The sequence below is a fragment of the Amblyomma maculatum genome, chromosome 4, assembly GCF_055883805.1.
Source record: "Amblyomma maculatum isolate TAMU_Amacu chromosome 4, ASM5588380v1, whole genome shotgun sequence".
NCBI lineage: Eukaryota > Metazoa > Arthropoda > Arachnida > Ixodida > Ixodidae > Amblyomma > Amblyomma maculatum.
In genome coordinates, this window is record NC_139347.1 from 92,701,256 (window position 1) to 92,719,586 (window position 18,331).

Sequence of the window (18,331 nt, forward strand, 5' to 3'; positions counted from 1 at the left end):
GAATGCAAAAACACGACCGCTCTGCCTCTGCTATCACGTGCTCATCTTTCCATTATCCTTTAAAACCAACATTAACATCATGTGCCAATCTGACTACTTGAATGCGGTCTCAAAAATTGTCTTACTTCTCGGTTAATAACTAGAGAGCATGTATCAAGGTTAATTAACGAAACGGATGAAATGAACTGAAACTACGCTGCGATGCTCCGTCCCAGCGGGTGTCCGGCTGCCCTACAACCACCGGCAGAAAGTGCATGACAACGGCTCCCTCGAAGTCTACCACATGGAAAGGGCAACCGACGAAGGACCTTACACGTGTGTCGCCAAGGACAAGGAAGGTCACAGCGCTCAAAGCACTGTCTACATCAGCGTCAAAGGTGGGCACCGTTGCTGCCGTGCACGAACTACACAATGTCGTCACTGTACACAGATGCATGAGAGCAGCCCTTGTGCGTACCCGCGGATGTGCACGAACGAGGCACGTTGTGCCACTATCGATTTTTTGGTACGTCTTGTTTGGTTGTTTGGTGTTGCCGCCACTTTCATCTAGTGCATTAACCTTGCATCTATTTGGTTTGGTTCGCTCATGTTCACGTGTGAATTAGGCTTGTTACGGAAAAACAATCTCAATTAATTTCAACAACTATAGCATCAAATTAAAGCTGCCAGGCTTTGCAACAAAGCCATTAGGACGTATTTTCGCCCATGAATATTTCAATGTGATAGCATTAAAGATACAGTGTCGCAGATAACCCGACGTCGGCGCAGAGTCAGCATCACGGATGAACTGAAAGTGTTTAAGGCATGACATGTGTAATGAGAATTAATAATCTCTGCATGCCTCAAATTCATTTAAGTTTTAAAGGCACTTATTTTGCTTAACGAAAATTCTCAAGAATTTTCGGCGGGATTCGAAACCAGGACATTTTAGTGTTGCGACCGAAACACGCTACCGACCAGGTCACGCAAAACACGTCTGTACGTCACGGGAACAAACGAGATTCATACGCATACCGTGTGGTCATTCATATGGCATCTTACAAATGTTTTCTGATGAGTATGTACGTAGTTAGACAGATAACAGTTACGGAAGTTGTAATTAGGTGAATAGCAAAGTACGTGGCGATGTTTCATATCTTTGCTTGGCGTGGCATGGTAGCGCCGGCACGCGGCGGCCCGCAGAACCTTCTCGATCTTATGTATGCTGCTGCCACAATAGATGGGGCACGAGCAGTACAAATTGCGGGTTGTCTTCAACTCATTTTTCGGTGCCGAGCGTACGTTCGGGTGCTGCGCAACCGTGTGGCTACAGCATTATTCGTAACTTCACGCTCTTCGTTTAATTTATCGCAGCGGAAACACTTCAGAGGATCATAGCTACGCGTCATATCCTTAAAGCGGAGCATAAGTGTCTCCATATTTTTAGCAACCGGTACAATTTTTCATTTCTTCTCGTAGCGTACGGTAATCGCAACTAATTTCTCTATACGCCTTTCTGATTTACGTGAAAAAGTGTGATATGAACGAACATATATGCTGAACCATTCGCCTCTGAGATCACTGCCTTGATCGCTGACTGCTATTGTGACCTTTCACACCCTAATACTTTCATACACCGTTTTGTACGGGTGTCATCAGTAGCACTATCGCACCCTCAATATCTTTCGTTTTAAACGCAGCTACAGAATATTTATATGTAAATTGAGATTCGAAATAACGGCACGCGTCAAGTGCGTACTGGTCGCTTGTTTACCAGGAAGCGTGACGCAAACATTTCGTCGTGGCGGTAGGCGGGTATCTCAAACGTGACCCACTTCTGGCCTTTATTTTACTTATATGCAAGTATGTGAGTATTCGGAGCTCTATAAGGGGTATAGTTATAAGGGTTCTATGACTGACGTCCCTTAACCACGTGTGAACAGCAAACTTCAGTGCCATGCTGTCCCGCTTGCTCATACGCAGTGAACCGCGCTCCTATACACGTCTAGAATACATCCACAGACGGCAATGCTGATGCGTGCACTACGTGAGCGGAAAGCGCTGGGCTAGCAGAAGGCTTGGACATAGCATCGGAGCTCGATCCACGAACAAATTCGTGCGAACAAGACGCGTCCATGCTTGGAGCGAGTCGTTCGGGTCTTGTGGTCTTTGCCAGCAGCCTTTGTTACAACATTTCACCGCGACATAGGAAATAAACGTGTGGTTTCTGCTCGACTCCAGAGGCTGTGTTCAGTGTGGTTGTTAGACTGCGGCCACTGCTTGTCCACGGGATAGTAGGCTTACTTGTATTGCAGTCGCACAAAGTGCATTGCATGCACCAATTCTTGCTCCCGTGTTCCTGTTTGCGCATGCGGTTCACGTTATGAATGCGCTTGACGCAACATAGCTAAGCGTTTGCGCGAACGTTAGCACGGCATAGAATAATGAAAACAAAATTAAAAAAGAAGTCAGATAGATCGGATTCTTTTACGCTCACTTTTTCATTTCCCCTGTTGCAAAACGTGGCCACAGCACGACCCGCAAACGCATCCACAACTTTGAGAACCATTGTCGCCACAGGAGCTATAGCACCTAGAAATTATCGGTAATGTAAAAGAAACTATTATCGCTCTTTGAACAAATTTTTAATTGAACTAATTCGTACAAGCTTCGTAGATTTTGCAATAAATTCGAGCTCCGCTAAGAAATTAGGGTCCCCAAAAATTAACCACAAATTTGTACGACTGCAGTTCGGCCACGTTTTAACGAAATACCGTTAAAGGCCCCGTTGACAGAAAATCCGGCGTCGGCGGCCGTCCGCCGGCGTTAGCGTTGTGAGGGGAAAATCATGAGCAAGGCGCTGGCAGGCGGTAGCCGGCAGCTGACATGGAGACGCAGACTGTACGTAGGGTTACTTCACGTTACGTTTGGGAGGAGCTGCCAACTCGCGCATCTCCTTTCACGTGTAAGGTAGATATCGGAAATAGCCTGCCAAGACCCTTGCATTCACGTTATCCCTAGGTCACGCAGGCACGCTCATACGGCTCGGGTAAAGCGGGGCTTTATATGTGGGCTGGTAGCCTACGCTATCGCGTCATACCCTTAAAGTGGAGCTTAACTGTGAACCAAAATTTTTTAGCGAAAGGTACTCTACGCTACCCTTGAGCGTTTCGCCGGTGCCTGTATGAGCGTACCGTTACCTAGCAACCGGTTTCGCCAACTCGGGCTTCTCCTTTCATGTGGAAGTGTGACGTTAGAATCAGCCTGTACTGGCATTTGAATTTGTTACTCCTATGCCATGCAGGCACGTTTATACGGCTTGGCGAAAGCGGAGCTTTATATGTGGGCTGGTAGCCTACTCTATCGCATCATACCCTTAAAGGAGGAGCTTAAGTGTCCCTTATAATATTTTGTTCGCTCGCTTTGGATTCGCACACTTTGGATTTCGTCACTTCCTTCGTACACTCTTAATCTAGTTCCACATACGTTCCGCTTATAAGTGGAACTTTTAAAAAAGTTCCACTTATTAAGCGGAACTTTTTTGAAAGTTCCACTTATAACTGGGACCTATGTGGAACGAGATTAAGAATGTAGGACTAGTTGATCCGCCGGGCACAGATCGGATCGTTTACTACACATCGTGCCATAATTTTGGAGCCACTATTAATTCATAGCTTTTAACTGGCGCTGCTACCCTTTCAAAATTAACCCTGTTACCCTATTTGGTGGACTGCAGTGAAGCCAGTCATCGAACCATTCATCTACCCGGCGTCGCTGCGCGAGGGCCAGCGGGCGTCGGTTATGTGCGCCGTGGTCAGTGGTGACCTGCCCATCAACATCAGCTGGACCAAAGACGGCGAGCCCATCAGCGAATCCAACCCGGTCACGGCGGGCATCCTCGTCAACACCGTGTCCGGATTCACGTCGACGCTGCTCTTCAGGTCGCTGCGCCTCGAGTACCGCGGCAACTACACCTGCGTCGCCCAGAACGAGGCCGGCAGCGCCAGTCACTCGGCCGTCATGGTCATCCACGGTGGGCTGCCCTTTCGTTTACGCAGTAGTGGGGAATCTCCAACTCCGCACTTAATTCGAACACCCGGCTTATACGAAACGACATTTTCAGGTACGCTTAGGAAAACAGTTCCGGGCTTGCTTTAATGCGAAGCACGCCATATTCGAGCCAACGCGCCTGTCATCAACATTAACTGCGCATGACCGATTGGAATTCGTGTAGTTGGAGAAAAGGAGGCGAGGACACAAAAAGCGGCCATGAAAAAGAAAAAATGATTTCCAGCTGTCTTAAAGCTCTAACTATCCACGCTCAACTGTGTGAGCTTTTCAGATAAGAAAAATTCCTGATTCTGCAGCTCGTGCTGAACTACAACGCGCGCCTTTAGGCTCCGCTGTTTACTAAGGGCTCCGCTCACACAGTATTTGTAACAGCAGGATCTGTAAACGGGCTCTTTGTCGCAATAATTTACGTAATTACTACTGAAATGCGCATTTTCCCGCTTGATGAACGAAGCGCTCATTGTGAGTAAAACAAAAGCTCTCAATTACTTATCAAAACCTTTTAACCTGGACCAAAAATGCTGTTATCGGTACTACGCACATACGTGGTTGTGACGGGAAGTGTTCGGGTTGGATACCTTAAAACAAAAGAAAAAAAAAAAACAAATATTACGGGGTAGCTTCCATGCATCTTTCCTTTACTGCCTGAGCAGCCTTCTAGGCGCAGTACAGGTTAAAATAGAAGCCATCGATTGCTGGTGAAGGAGAGTTGAAACAAGAGTCTTTATTTTCAATTGCTCTTTGCATGCTTTCCGAACGCCCTATCACGACCAGGCGCGACACCTGTTACCTTTAAAATAGCTCGAGCAAGAATCGTTGGTTCCATTCTGGAACGCTGTATAGGGCTGTTCAGTCTTTGTGCCAAAGACCTATAGAAGCACTAAATTTACCATTCTACAGATCGCAGAATTTTATGTAGGAAATTTGTCGCTGCGTAATGCGCTTCTGCTTTTTTGCGCTGCTAAGCAGCATGGTTAGTACCCGATATAAACCATACCTGTTTGCGAGAAGAAAAAGTAAGTTTCTTTGTGTCGTTTTGTTATTAGCGACATCTTTTTCTTAGCCTATAGCACCGAAATTGCTTATTTATGGGGGACAGAAGCGCGGTGATGTTTAAAAGAAGCCGCTTTTTATCTGCTATTGTTCTTCTTTAGTTCCACCACAGTGGGTCATCGAGCCAGCAGATACGTCTGTCATCAAGGGGAAAAGCATTGTCATCGACTGCGAAGCCGACGGTTTTCCCAAGCCAAGAATTCGATGGACAAAAGGCGAAGGTATCTATATAAGACATCAGAGCAGCAACGATATTTGTTATAAAGCTCGCAGTGCCGATGTTGAACACAAACGGAAACTGATTTTGCTACCATAAAAGAGAACCGTGGCAAAAATTAGCCGTGGTTAAACGCGGTTAAATCAAGTTTGCCGAGCCACAGCTTGGTTTTGCTTGGTTTGGCGAAGAACGACACCAAACAGTCGCTTTTATTTAATTAAGCACGTGATCGACTGATGTGATCGCATGATCAGTCACGTGGCTATTGACGTCATTCAGGATCACGTAAGGAGTTAAGGTCCTTGATCAAGTGACCAATGGTCAAAGTCGATCATTGTCAGACAGTCAGTAAGTCACGTGGATGCAGCAGTTCCGTATAGCAGACTATACTAACCAATACTTGTCATAGAATAAGTCTGAGTTTGACCTTGCCTATCCTTGAAGGTCATCCGGAGATATTAAAGTGGTTCTAAGGCTTGACCTGGAGTATTAGAGCTTTGGCTCTAAAAACATCCTTGGTGCACTCAGGTGAAACATTCAGTCAGCATTGAGATGAAAGCCTTCACAGGCTCATGAGTGTCCGTCCGCGCGTGCTTGTGTCCGCAAGAAGTGTCGTACTTCGCGAGATTTTGCAGTATACCGCGCGATTCCGCGGGGTTCTGTTAACCTGTAAAGCTGTCAGTAAAGAAGTTTAGTTAGTGGTAGACAGTGACCGAAAATGATGGTTAGTGCCAGTTAATGATAATGGCAATTAGTGATTATCATGATGATGATAGTGATGGTGATAGTGACGATAACGATGATGACAAGTGATAGTTCTGATGACGACAGCGAGGGTTGATGATAGTGATAGTGAAGTCAGCTCTCATGACCGACTGCGACGTCATCGGCTGTGACCGGACGCGCCGTCATGACCAGATACGACGACATCACGACGTCACATCCGATCATGACGTCCCGTTCAGTCATGACCCAAGGCTTCACCAGGCGATATACGAAGCTGGCGCCGCCTGATGATCCGATCCAGGCGTCCGTACTCCGCCTTTCATTTGGCTCTTCCTCGAAAGCCGCACCACACAGCATAGAGACAGTCGCAGTAAAGCAGGAATCAGCGGCGTCTCAAGTCGGTTTACAGGAAAGAAACGGTGCGTTATAATTCAGCAGACATAGCGCTAAAAACTCGGCAACCACATTCAGTAAACATCGCGCTAAAGACTCAACAACCACCCAACCACCGCGCTATACAGGCTTTCACCTCATAGCACTTTAGAGGTCCAAAGTTCCCTCTATAATTTTTTTATTTATATTTATGAAAGGAAGGGGGAACAAAAAACATACCACGAATTATTTGCTCTGTACAATATCAAGGCATGCCGATACGTCCCTCTGTTTCAGAGTACTTCGCATCGGAAGACTTTAAAGTAATTCCGAGAACTATACAGCTTTCGTAAAACTCATTTTGCATTGATTTCAAAGGGAAAGTGAAATCCAACTTTTCACAGCTTGTTTGGTTGCCTTATTCTTCTGCTCAATGCCTGAGGCCAATGCCTGAGGGCAGTATCTGAATGCTAAATGTGCATATTTCAAGCAAGTATCGTATCGTAGCAGTCCGTAATGTCTCAGGCACTTATTGAAGCATACGAAGTACCGAATATCTGATTCGAAACGGAAAGACGTCTATATGTGGCCCTGGCATAACCAAATTGATGAAAACGTGCACAAAAGTAGCAGGCTTCACTGAAGCGTGTCGACCGTTCTCCCCGAGCTGGATGCATATCATAGCATCCGGCTATATCTCCTATTTGTTGACGTAAGCCAGCAGCATAAGAAGAAAAACGCCCATTGGATGCACGATGTCTGCAAGCCTGCACAACAACCCATGATGGTCCAAATTAACGCTCAGAAATACGGCCTCTCCTTCTACGCGTGGCTTTGGGACGCCTCAAACCCCTGCCAGTATTGCAGCATGAGAAAATAATCTGATCACCGTATACAGGAATCATCAGAACGGAATCTTTTTTTCTCTATCGCCATAACAAGTCTAGTGCAAAACAAATTCATCTAACACTGATGTCTAATCACCCTTGCCCTACCCCAGGAACTTTTCTAATCTCAGCTTCCTACCTACCAACCGCTTTCGCGTTCTGCTGGAATCCACTGCGCTTCCCTTAGGGGTTGCCATTACTGCGCACTGACTTCCCTTCCCACACCCATTTTGTCTTCCAAACAAGTACACGACAGAATGCTCTAATGCTCTGTAGACATAGCGTTTCAACCGACAGCATGTCCATGGCCTTCGTGCTCGTTGACTCTGATTGGCGCGAACCGCAGGTGACGCAGCACGCGAATTCAAGCCCGTGATGAGCAGCGCCCACGTCCAGGTGTTCGAGAATGGCTCGCTGGCCATCAATGACGCCAAGGAAGAAGACACCGGCTTCTTCCTCTGCCAAGCGACCAACGGCATCGGCCAGGGACTCAGCAAGGTCGTCAAGGTCACCGTGCACAGTACGTGCCACCGCTGTGCCATAGAAATGAGGCGTATAAATTTGCCCGAAATGGAATGCCGTCCGGCCAGTTGTGTATTCGCCTGCTTTACACATGGTTGCCGAAATATAACTGCTGTAAGTGCTCGCTGTCGTTATGCTGCGCTTTGCAATGTAGTGCGTGTCTCAATGTGCTATGGATCTCGTACCCAGCTCTCGTCTGTGGCCGCTACAGCTCCCATGGGTAAATCGGGACTTATAAAAGCTGTTGCCGGGCTTTTTGTCCCGCTTTCGGACTTTACTGAGTATGCGTCAGCTAGTTCCGGCTTTCTAGGAGACCAGCTTTAATTGTGAAGCAACTGCTCAAGATTGTAATGAACTGTTGTGAAAATGGTGAGTGGTGTAACCTTCCGATGCGCATCAAAGCGTTCATTTAAGGTTTCTTTTTCGCTCATATATACAGTATTTAACCGATTCTAAGCACCTGCTTTCCTTCACGATCGCGATGCCCAAAATGGCCCCTGGGGGGGGGGGGGGGTTACTATACACGCCCACCCCCCACCTGACCCCTATTTTCGCGTCCATATATTCACGAGACGGGCGTAAGAAATGACACTTTATTTGGAAAACCAAGATGACAAACATCTTCAGCTAATGCGATTACAGTTCGCTTGAGCTTCAAGCTGTGGCAGCCTCCTTCAAATTCATTCCGACTTTCGTTACAGCTGCAAATACTGACACCAAACTAAGCAACTCGGAACCGCGATGCTTGTGAAACCTGGCGAGCTCCGCCGAATGGCCGCCGATTCCAGGTCCACGTGACCGCCTTATGGCGTTTTTTGTCGCCCGCTGTCGTTTAGTGTCGGAACGCAGCAACAGAAGAAGCCGGATATCACACCGTGGTCGCCGCGCCACATCGACGACCCGGACGACTCTGGCTTAATGACTGAGCTAGCAAGTGCACTGGCGGCCTTACCTACACGGTCTTCCGTAGTCAGAAAAAAAAAAAAAAAAAAAGCTACAGGAAATTTTCTGTTGTTACGACAGAATATCTGTGCGCTTTTTGACAGGAAACCTGTTGTGGCAACAGAGCTTTCTGTATAGTAACATTAGAGTTTTCTGTAGTTACAACGTTACAGTACTCCACACTACCGCCAACAGAAAAGTACCACAGAAAAAATACAGAACTACAGACAAGTGTGATGTTTACGACAGAACGGCAGAATAATTTGGTTGTATTTTTGACACTGTTCTGTAGTTTTTTTCGACTGGGAATTCCTCGCAAAAAAGAGGGTGCTTAGTCTTGCATGCCAACTTTGTCATATAAATTTTATTTGTTCTTTTGCAAGATGGAGGGGGGGGGGGGGAGGGGAGTGGCTTGCTTTGATTTAAAGGTGCTTAGAATCACGAAAATATGCTAGTATAATTAAGGCTGCCACAGAAAACGAATGGGGAAATTTCAGTGTTTACCAAATGCAAAACGCTGATGGCAAGAAAACTACGAGCGTCTCGAGAGGTCTGTGTATATATTGATTACTATAGTGGAATCATCCTACGATGTGCGAAAAAGTTTCGCGCATAAATAACTTTTGGTTGGAAGAAAATATTCACTCACAATTTCTGGGTATGATTAATCGCACAGTTTCTGCTTTATTGCGTTTCTGGGCAAAGCGGCCGCTGCTGAACATAATTTTAACTATCACAAACGTAAAAGACGTCAGGAAATTATGATCGTCACGATTGAGATGGCGATGGTGGTGTGGTCTAATTCAAACGTACAGAACAGAAAAAGATGTTGCCGGCCACGGCAATCGCTGTCTAAAATCCTAAGCACTGTAGCTGCGAACGGCATCAATAAGAAAGATATAGAGAGGGTAGTTAGTGGGTAGATGAACAGATGGAAGCGATAAGCGTGAAAGGACGGAAAGAGACGTGCACACAAATTACATGTACAAGAAGTCAACAAAATGGCACTCCTCGCGCAAGAATCTCTTCATACTCTCCGAAGTATATAACTGCGCGCGAAATGCCGTAATAATATTGTACAAAACATAAAATTCATCGTTTGCACAAAGCCACCGCTACCCCTGTTATCCTGCCACTAGTTAAACGCTTGTTTGGCACGTTCTTTGCACACACAGTCAGGGTGGAGCGTCCTGCTATTAATCTGCATTGAATTCGTATCCATGCAGCTCAGGACTGGAGTTAGAATCCCAGACTAGGGTTCCCGCCCACGCATCCCCTTCTCTTATCTCTAAATAAAGTTTTTCATTCGGTCAGAAGTGTTTGAAAGAAAATCCAACGACGTGACGCAGTTGATGACATCTTCTCTTCTCTGTTCATTTATTTCTCGTCCGACAGTTGCTGCACATTTCAAGACAAAGTTTGCAGCAGAGATGGTGCGGAAAGGGCAGACCACAAGACTCAAGTGCGACGCCATTGGCGACAAGCCGATGGGCGTGTCCTGGATGAAGGACAAGCAACCAGTCACTCCCAAGCAAGACTTAAGGTAAAGACTTTTTAAATAGTAAACGTGCCGGAGAAAGAGCAAAAAAATCTTGATGATTGGAGAAGTAAGACAGATTAGAATTCTTATTAATCGACATTAAACAGAAAGAACTTACTACGCTTAAATCGGAATGCAATAAGAAGGAAGCAAGAAAAGCCACCTCGATCGCATCTCTAAGCCACAACGCCGCAAGTCCTGTCTCAAAGCCATATGTTTTCATAGAAATATATGACAGTATTTTTCTTTTTTTAGGTTTATTTTAAGGGACAACTTAAATAATGCACTAACACGTGAATAAGCAGTATTATTTCTCGCCAATATCCTGCATGTGAATAGTTTAACCATTAAAAGAGTGACAGGATAAAATCACGTACGATATTCCGGCCAGAAGAATTTCAGAGTATTAGCCGATATACGGAATATTTCTTCTGTGTCCTTGACGCACATTCTACAACCAGCAACTTTATGATTTACGCCGATCGTACTTTCGGTAATTATTTGAATGCCTTTGCGCCACACTTGAAACAGAGTTCCACACTTGGCCTTGCAGATACGAGCTCGTCGAGACGGTACAGGTCACCGGCATCACGTCCGAGATCATCATTCGGCAAACGGACCGCCGCGACTCTGCTCTCTTCACGTGCGTGGCCACTAACAACTTCGGCCAGGACGACACCAACATCCAACTAATCATCCAAGGTAATTAAGCCAGACACTTTCTCTTGTCTCATACAAGAAAGAATAGTTCCGGCACCAACAGGGGTGTGCCGGAAAAGCAGCTGGATTAGTCTGAGACCCAATACAGTGCTCTCTTTCCATCCTTCATGAAGTGCGAAACGGAGACTTATAACGTATTTCGTACGGACAAATGGTAAAAGCTGAGACGAGCGAGACCGCATTGATCGAGCAAATTGTCATAATTAAATGCGATGCATTTCAATGATTTACACGGAATCACACACATCTAATTTGTGGTTATATCTTTAACATTGGTGTTGGTCAAACATTTAGGAGAATCCCCAAGGCGGAGTGGATTTATAATAGGCGAGCAATTACTCACAGACATCCACCAAATATTCGGCCCTGCCTAGCCAGAGGCTATGATTACCTGTCGGAATTCTACGAGCGCTGTCACACACAGAGCAGTGAGTAATTAACAGCCTCGACGAAGTCCACATAAACAGCACGACATCCTATGGTAACTGGAGTCGATGTGCTATTACAAGCATAGATTTGCTTTTAACCGTGGTTGCCTGCTCAAAAAAAAAAAAAAGGAAAAAAAAAGAACAATCTAGGGGTTTAACCCTGGTTACACCCAAGATCTTGCCATATGTGTAGGATGATATATAGTTTAGGATTGTACTCGACGACGCCTTTTCAGCGATATTTGACTTTTACTTAAAGCGCAAAGTTCAATTTATGATCGCAACTAACTAATAATGGTGCATAGTCGAGACCTGTAATTAGTGTGGTGCAATCGTACTCGACATAACCTATCCACATTATATTACTCGATGATTTACCGTAACGCACGCAGCTTTTCGATGGAGGCGAAAAGCAAGGCGCCCGTGTGCTGTGCGATGTCAGTGCACGTTAAAGAACCCCAGGTGGTCGAAATTACCGGAGTCCTCCACTACGGCGTCTCTCATAGCCTGAGTTGCTTTGGGACGTAAAAACCCCACAAACCAACCAACCATTTTAATTACAATATATCAATTAATTGTAATAATGACATCATTTACTGCGCGTAATTAGTAACGGGGCCTGGTTATCATGTAGTCATGCAGACTATACTAATCGAGACTTGTGGCTTGGCATGCACGCTACCTTGGCTGACCTTCATGGTCATCTGGAGATACCGCAATGCTCCCTGGACCTGTACCTGGAGAAGCAGAGCTATCGCTCCAAAAATTCAATAGTAGCAATACATTTATATCTACGTTTGATGCAAGCGCACACCAACACAATTTCAAAAGCCTGTGTTGCGATTGTTCAACGTTACAGTTTAACTTTATTCAGTACAAGACGAACAGCACGGAACTGAGAGCTTGGAATGTGATTCGTTCGATTGCTTTCTGAAAATCTAGCTCACAATGTTTGAGTATATTTATGTCGCATTCCTTGAAAAGAGCACGAATAAAAAGTGAAGACCGCACCTTCCAGAGAACAGGTACGTGAGCAAGGTTTCGCCCAAGCAGGAGTTTTATATTTGGGCGCGTTTCACAAGCCACCTTGCAGCACTGCGAAAAGTAAGGAAGACCTGAGCCAATCGGGATGGCACACACAACATTATTGTGCTTCTACACTCCTGTCGCCAACAGGAGCACAAGAGAAGAGCCTGCTAAACAGAGTATAATCCAGCTTCAGAGGTGCCGCTAACGTCTTCCGTCTTTATCCTTCAAGATAATGCCCCGTCATCGTGTGAACCGCGAATGCTGGCACTAGTCGCCGACAGCGGTGCCACGCATAAGCAACGCACCTGCCCGAATGTCCCGCAAGGTGCATTGTGCCATGTGCACCACTTTTGCCGCCCTTGTCTTGCTTCACCACCGCAACGATCAGACGCCACATCCCACCAGCACGAGTTCGTTCTTACGTTCTATAGATTGGGGGAAAAGCGCGCGCGTAGCTAGAAAGGCTGTAAGAGGCCGTAGCGGCCACACGGAAGAAAGGGAAAGCTTATCAGCAACCGCTAATTAGGCTTCGCTGAATCAGCGCTGGTTCGTGTGTCTCGTCTCTTTCTTAATCTGTGTCTGTTTTGCGCTGTTAAACCGCCATTATGAAGCGACACCAACTAGCTCAATCTGCAGTTCTTCGACTCAGTACTTTGTCGTTTTTTTTTTTTGTTTTCTGTTGACAGCCCCCAATTAAAACATCCAGTTTCACTTTCCCTGTTTTGCTCGATATATGCTTCCTTTAATGCATTGAAGTAGGCTACGATGTTTAAGCATCTCGCTCTGATCTCAAGAAAGCAAGTGAAGTGTTTGCCTCGAAGTTGCAGCGAGGCTTAATGTGATCGCTTTCGCGACTTGACAATACTAAACAGCAAGCAGCGAAAAAAAAAAAAAAAAACAGCGAATATGAGGATGGAACAACAAAAAAGAAAAGAAAAGCAAACAGCATATGCCGATGTCTAGCGAAGAAATTTATCATTCGAGGCATTTATTTCCGTTCGACAGACTAAGTCATCAATCACGTTTGTCGCTCATCAGCCTCCTGGGGCTCCAAGTTTCTGCGTGCAAAGCACGCTTCAGACTCAATGACGCTGCGTATACAAACAAACAAAAAAAGACAACGGGAAAAGCATGCGTTCTGTCTGACATACGTGAGGCTGACAAAAGCTCCGCAACAGGAACGCTGGGCAAAGAACAACCGAAGAAGAAAATCAAATGAGCCCAAACACTTCTCCGTCTTCATTCTCATGGCCGCGCACTGAGCCGTCACGCTGGTTTTCTGCGTTCAGGTTTTTTCACAAGGCATTCGTTCCAATGAGGAGCGATGCAGACTTCAGCAGCGGCAGCTGCAGCAGCCCCGTTTTCTCATCAGTTTTTTTTATACATTTTTATTCATTTAGTATGGGTTCTTGGTCTTGTTTGACGCTTTGGAGGTTTCGATACGGTGATTTGTCTTGTAAGAAAGCCAATATAAAAATACGAATTCATTATATCAGATAATTACGTATATGCAGCGGATGAAGTGCTACACAGTGTTTCTTTTTCATTTTTTTTTTTTTGTTATCGCTGATCAGGGCACGTGATCACTGTAACATTAAGCACAATTAACCACCACTGTCGCGGCGAACACTACGCGCTTGTGGAAACGAAACTGGCCCCAAATGGAAGCTGTCTCGGAAGAGCCAGCCGATGTAGCTGTTGGCGATAATTATGTCGAGATAATTATGTCGAGTGCTTCAGTTGCATGGCCAAACCTCATTTATGCTTTATGACTGTCATCGTGCAGCCTGGCATTCATTTAATCACTGAAGTATTGTGCCGCAACTCAAAACACCGATATCATATCTCCAGATTGTAAGAGTGCATACTTGCGCGCGCGCTCACGGCCCTTTGTCTCTTAATTCACGGCGCCGCTGCGACGGATCGCCTCGACTAGCACTGCACACAACAAAATGAATGACGTTCGCTTTCTCTGCCCGATATGGAATCAAGGCATAAGCGAAAATTTTCGCAACCAATATTTGCTAGTCAATATAAGCAACACGGGTAGCAGTATACGAGAAACGATACTGCATGTCAGTAATGCATCTTGGAACTAGGGGTGACGTGTGCACTGTCAAAGAGACTCGTTTTGTCGCAGCATAAAATGTCCGTGTAGGCGTCCACCAATACACAGCGGGGTTGTGAAAGAATTTCTGTTTCGCAATATCTCCGATGCGGCATCTCAGGGCATTCCAGCTCTTGTAAGGGGTGCCCTAGCATAGATCAATGCTTCATTATTCTAAGGGTTGAAGAGTTTTATGGGGTCAAAGTTAAGAGCGAAATCCTGAAAAGGCTTTGTATCCGGAAGACTGTGGCCTACATTGGTTCCGTGTATCGTACCGGATGTGTGCCGTTCACAGGACTACGTTTCCTTCAGTACAGGGTTGAAAAATTAGATGTCTCTTAAACATCCTTCAGAGCTGTTCCGACAGCTCTTACGCATGGGCATTAGGCTTAGTTGCTTAGTAATTATCATAATTCGTCGCGTTAATTAGTGGTGGTAACTACAAGTTTAATGTACTAAAGTCAAGTAGTGGATGCAAGTAGCAGTGCTCCTTAGTATTGCTTGCCAATATTGTCAATGAAAGGTCTTAATTTCAACTGAGCATTGTTCTAATGTAATATTGGTTGCCATCTATACTTAAGTTTGAGGCGACTGCGTAAGGCATCCTTGAAAGTATCTCATTGAAGGAAGAATCTTTAATAGTGTAGAGGTAAAGCTTGCTTGCAGCCGAAAGGACAGCGGTCCCATTCCCGCTCAACTTTTTCTCTTCCGCGAGAGTGTTTTTCTAGAAGACACTTCGTGACGACTACTCGACGACGTCACGACCTGTGACGCCATCACTGTGGTTAACCAAAAAAAAAAAAATTTCGATGTCCCAAGGCGGGGGTTAGACGAAGATGCAGTCTAACATTATTACGGTAAAATCATGACTGAAATTAGGAACCGTGGCCTTAAGGTTGTTACAACTACTGCACTGTCATACAGCGCAAGGTACGCCCCGAAACATCACTCATATAAGGGCCTAAACAAGTTACCTTCACACAACATTAGCTTATCTTCATATGGGACATAAGTTTAGAATAGCTTTCTCTGTCATTTCCCCCTGCATTTGCATAGTACAGTACTGTAAAGTGGTACTGTGTTACGTGAGACTGCAAGGCACTTTAGTGTTAAAAAAAAATAATAATCAGCGTTTCTTGTTTACCTTTGTTAAAATGCAAAGTGGGCGTAATAAAAGGGTGAGTGCAACTGCACAAGGAACACAACTGCTCCCCAGAGTTACATAATTTTCTGGTAACTACTTTAATACTTCCGTCGTATCTGCAGTATCTTTAGATTGCACGTTCGACGAAAATCCAGCCGTCGCGATGATAAATGCCCTGATTAGTCAACACAGTGATGAGGTGACTGATCGTGCCGTCATTTAACTATAGCGTTGTATACAAATTAAGACAGTTACTCAACAGCATTGCGTAATGTTCACGCGACAATGCTATCATGTCAACTCTTAATGATATGTAAGCGCCTATTAATTTTTAAATAATTTAAATTATTTTGCATTTGTTGATAGCAAAAAAAAAAAAGAAGAAGGGGATGCTTGCATTCGTCGCACAGTGCCTGCAGGACTGCAATGCTCATAAATTGAACACACTTAAGTGTGCATAATTCTGTCCACCGCCAGAGATTGTAAATGAAAGCATTTCTATTCACCTTTAAAATATAAATCAGACAACAGGGGGCTAAGCCTAGTATGCACATACTGACAACGAAAATCTATCGATTTGGGCCTCCGACATTTAACATATATTTTATATCTGTGTACTTGTTTGTACGCATATTAGGCACAGTTTCCTCCGTATATCACTGCGCGAATAACAGAGCCGGACTGCGAACAAGAACAGCTCGCTTTGTAGCCTCGCGCCCCTTTTCACGCCAAAGATTGCGTTTCAGAATCTTCATCGTCATCATCATCATCATCATCATCATCATCATCATCATCAGCCTGACTATACCCACTGCAGGGCGAAGGCCTCTCCCATATTTCTCCAATTAACCCGGTTCTGTGCTAACTGCATCCACTTGACCCCTCCGAACTTCTTAACCTCATCCGCCCACCTAACTTTCGGCCGCCCACTGCAGGGCGAAGGCCTCTCCCATATTTCTCCAATTAACCTGGTTCTGTGCTAGCTGCATCCACTTGACCCCTCCGAACTTCTTAACCTCATCCGCCCACCTAACTTTCTGCCGCCCCCTGCTACGCTTTCCTTTCCTTGGAATCCAGTTTGTTACCCTAAGCGACCATCGGTTATCCTCTCTTCGCACAACATGTCCTCCTGCCCATGCCCATTTCTTCTTCTAGTCTATCATTGACTTCCTCGCGTCTCGACCGGCACTTTCCAGAGCCCCCAGATGCCCCACAGGACCTGAAGGTGGTAGAGACGACCAGCAGGAGCGTGAAGCTGGAGTGGACGGCGCCTTACAGCGGAAACAGCGCCATCACACACTACACGGTCCAATACAAGGACGACGGATGTAAGGCCTTAATCCGGTCTCATTGTATCTCCTTTTATCTCCGATTTTCTGTTTCGAGAGGCACTTACGCATAAGCCGCTTTCGCAGTCAGCAAGCCCGCACAAGCGTCCGCGAAATGCGCGCACAATGCGAGGCGTGGGGCAATAAAAGCAGCCTGTACCGCGGTGTTGAAGAAGCGCCTAGTGAAGAGCTTTATTGCAAATAGGCCATGCGGGTGCTGCCGAGCAATGCGTTAGAAATCGGGGTTGCTGTACTCGATCGTAGTGTCATACAGTCTGCTATTTTGTTGTTTACAGCAATAATATTTTCATGATCAAGCTTCCGAGTTAGGATGTATACTTTTCCCAGTCTAGGAGCGCTAAACTAGAAAAAAAGTAACTCTGCAAGAACTAGCTGACGTTACTTTTCGTGCAGTTTTGTTTTCCCCTTTTGCGCTTCACACTTTCCAGGGTGCTGTCCTATGATGGCAGCTGCTTTCTACTACATTATTATCATCTTCCAGTGTGCCGTTCTTCAGCCAATGTCGCTTAAAGTAGACTTCAGGGACCTGTAATTGAAGCGCATTACAGCACTCAACCAAGAAGAGGGGCCAACTGTAGGGGCGGGTAGAATGTCAGTTCAGCTTGCTTATTCGTTTATTTCGAATTCGAGGCGCACATTATTTCAGGACATTGTTGCTTAAAGACTGAAAGTGAGAGGAATTGACATCACTGGCAAGAAAAAAAAGCAATTCAAAGTAAGAAAAAAGATGGCGCCTCCGCATATAGATAGGCGCCAACTGGTTGAAAAATGAGAACGAGTACACATTGTCCTAAGGATCGGACCGCAACTCAACTGTCGTTCACTGCGTTGTTCCTGGCTCCTGCCGGTTCAACTCCGATTATTCTGAGGAAGCGAACAGCATATATGCCGACGTACCAATGTTATACGTGTTCTTATCCATGACATTCTGCCACGACGTTTGCAGCAAAATGGCACGCCAAAATGATCAACCTGAGCACGTCGGCCACCGAGACGACGGGCATTGTCCGCGGCCTCAAACCAGCCATGACGTACCACTTCAGGGTGTTCGCCGAAAACAGGCTGGGTCGAAGCGACGCAAGCCACTCCGTCAAGGCGACCACGGCTGAAGAAGGTACAAACGAATGACTATAAACCACTGGCCACTGTAGAGGTATGGAGTTTGCGCATGACTGGTTCGGCATTACTGGCTCGGAATGTATACTGAACCACTCAGGTCCGAAGTTGGGACAAGACGGCATAGCG

At 45.7% G+C, this 18,331-nt stretch overlaps 1 protein-coding gene across 1 annotated transcript in view; it reads left to right on the forward strand.

Annotated features, from left to right (window-relative positions):
- LOC146191671 (cell adhesion molecule Dscam1-like) overlaps positions 1-18,331 on the forward strand; it is a 303,280-nt gene that overhangs the window by 258,902 nt on the left and 26,047 nt on the right. The window contains exons 8-15 of the mRNA XM_084600362.1: positions 216-377; positions 3,716-4,012; positions 5,205-5,324; positions 7,652-7,825; positions 10,165-10,312; positions 10,863-11,011; positions 16,934-17,065; positions 18,033-18,200. Coding sequence (XP_084456488.1) covers positions 216-377; positions 3,716-4,012; positions 5,205-5,324; positions 7,652-7,825; positions 10,165-10,312; positions 10,863-11,011; positions 16,934-17,065; positions 18,033-18,200 — 1,350 coding nt within the window. The remainder of the gene's footprint in view (positions 1-215; positions 378-3,715; positions 4,013-5,204; positions 5,325-7,651; positions 7,826-10,164; positions 10,313-10,862; positions 11,012-16,933; positions 17,066-18,032; positions 18,201-18,331) is intronic.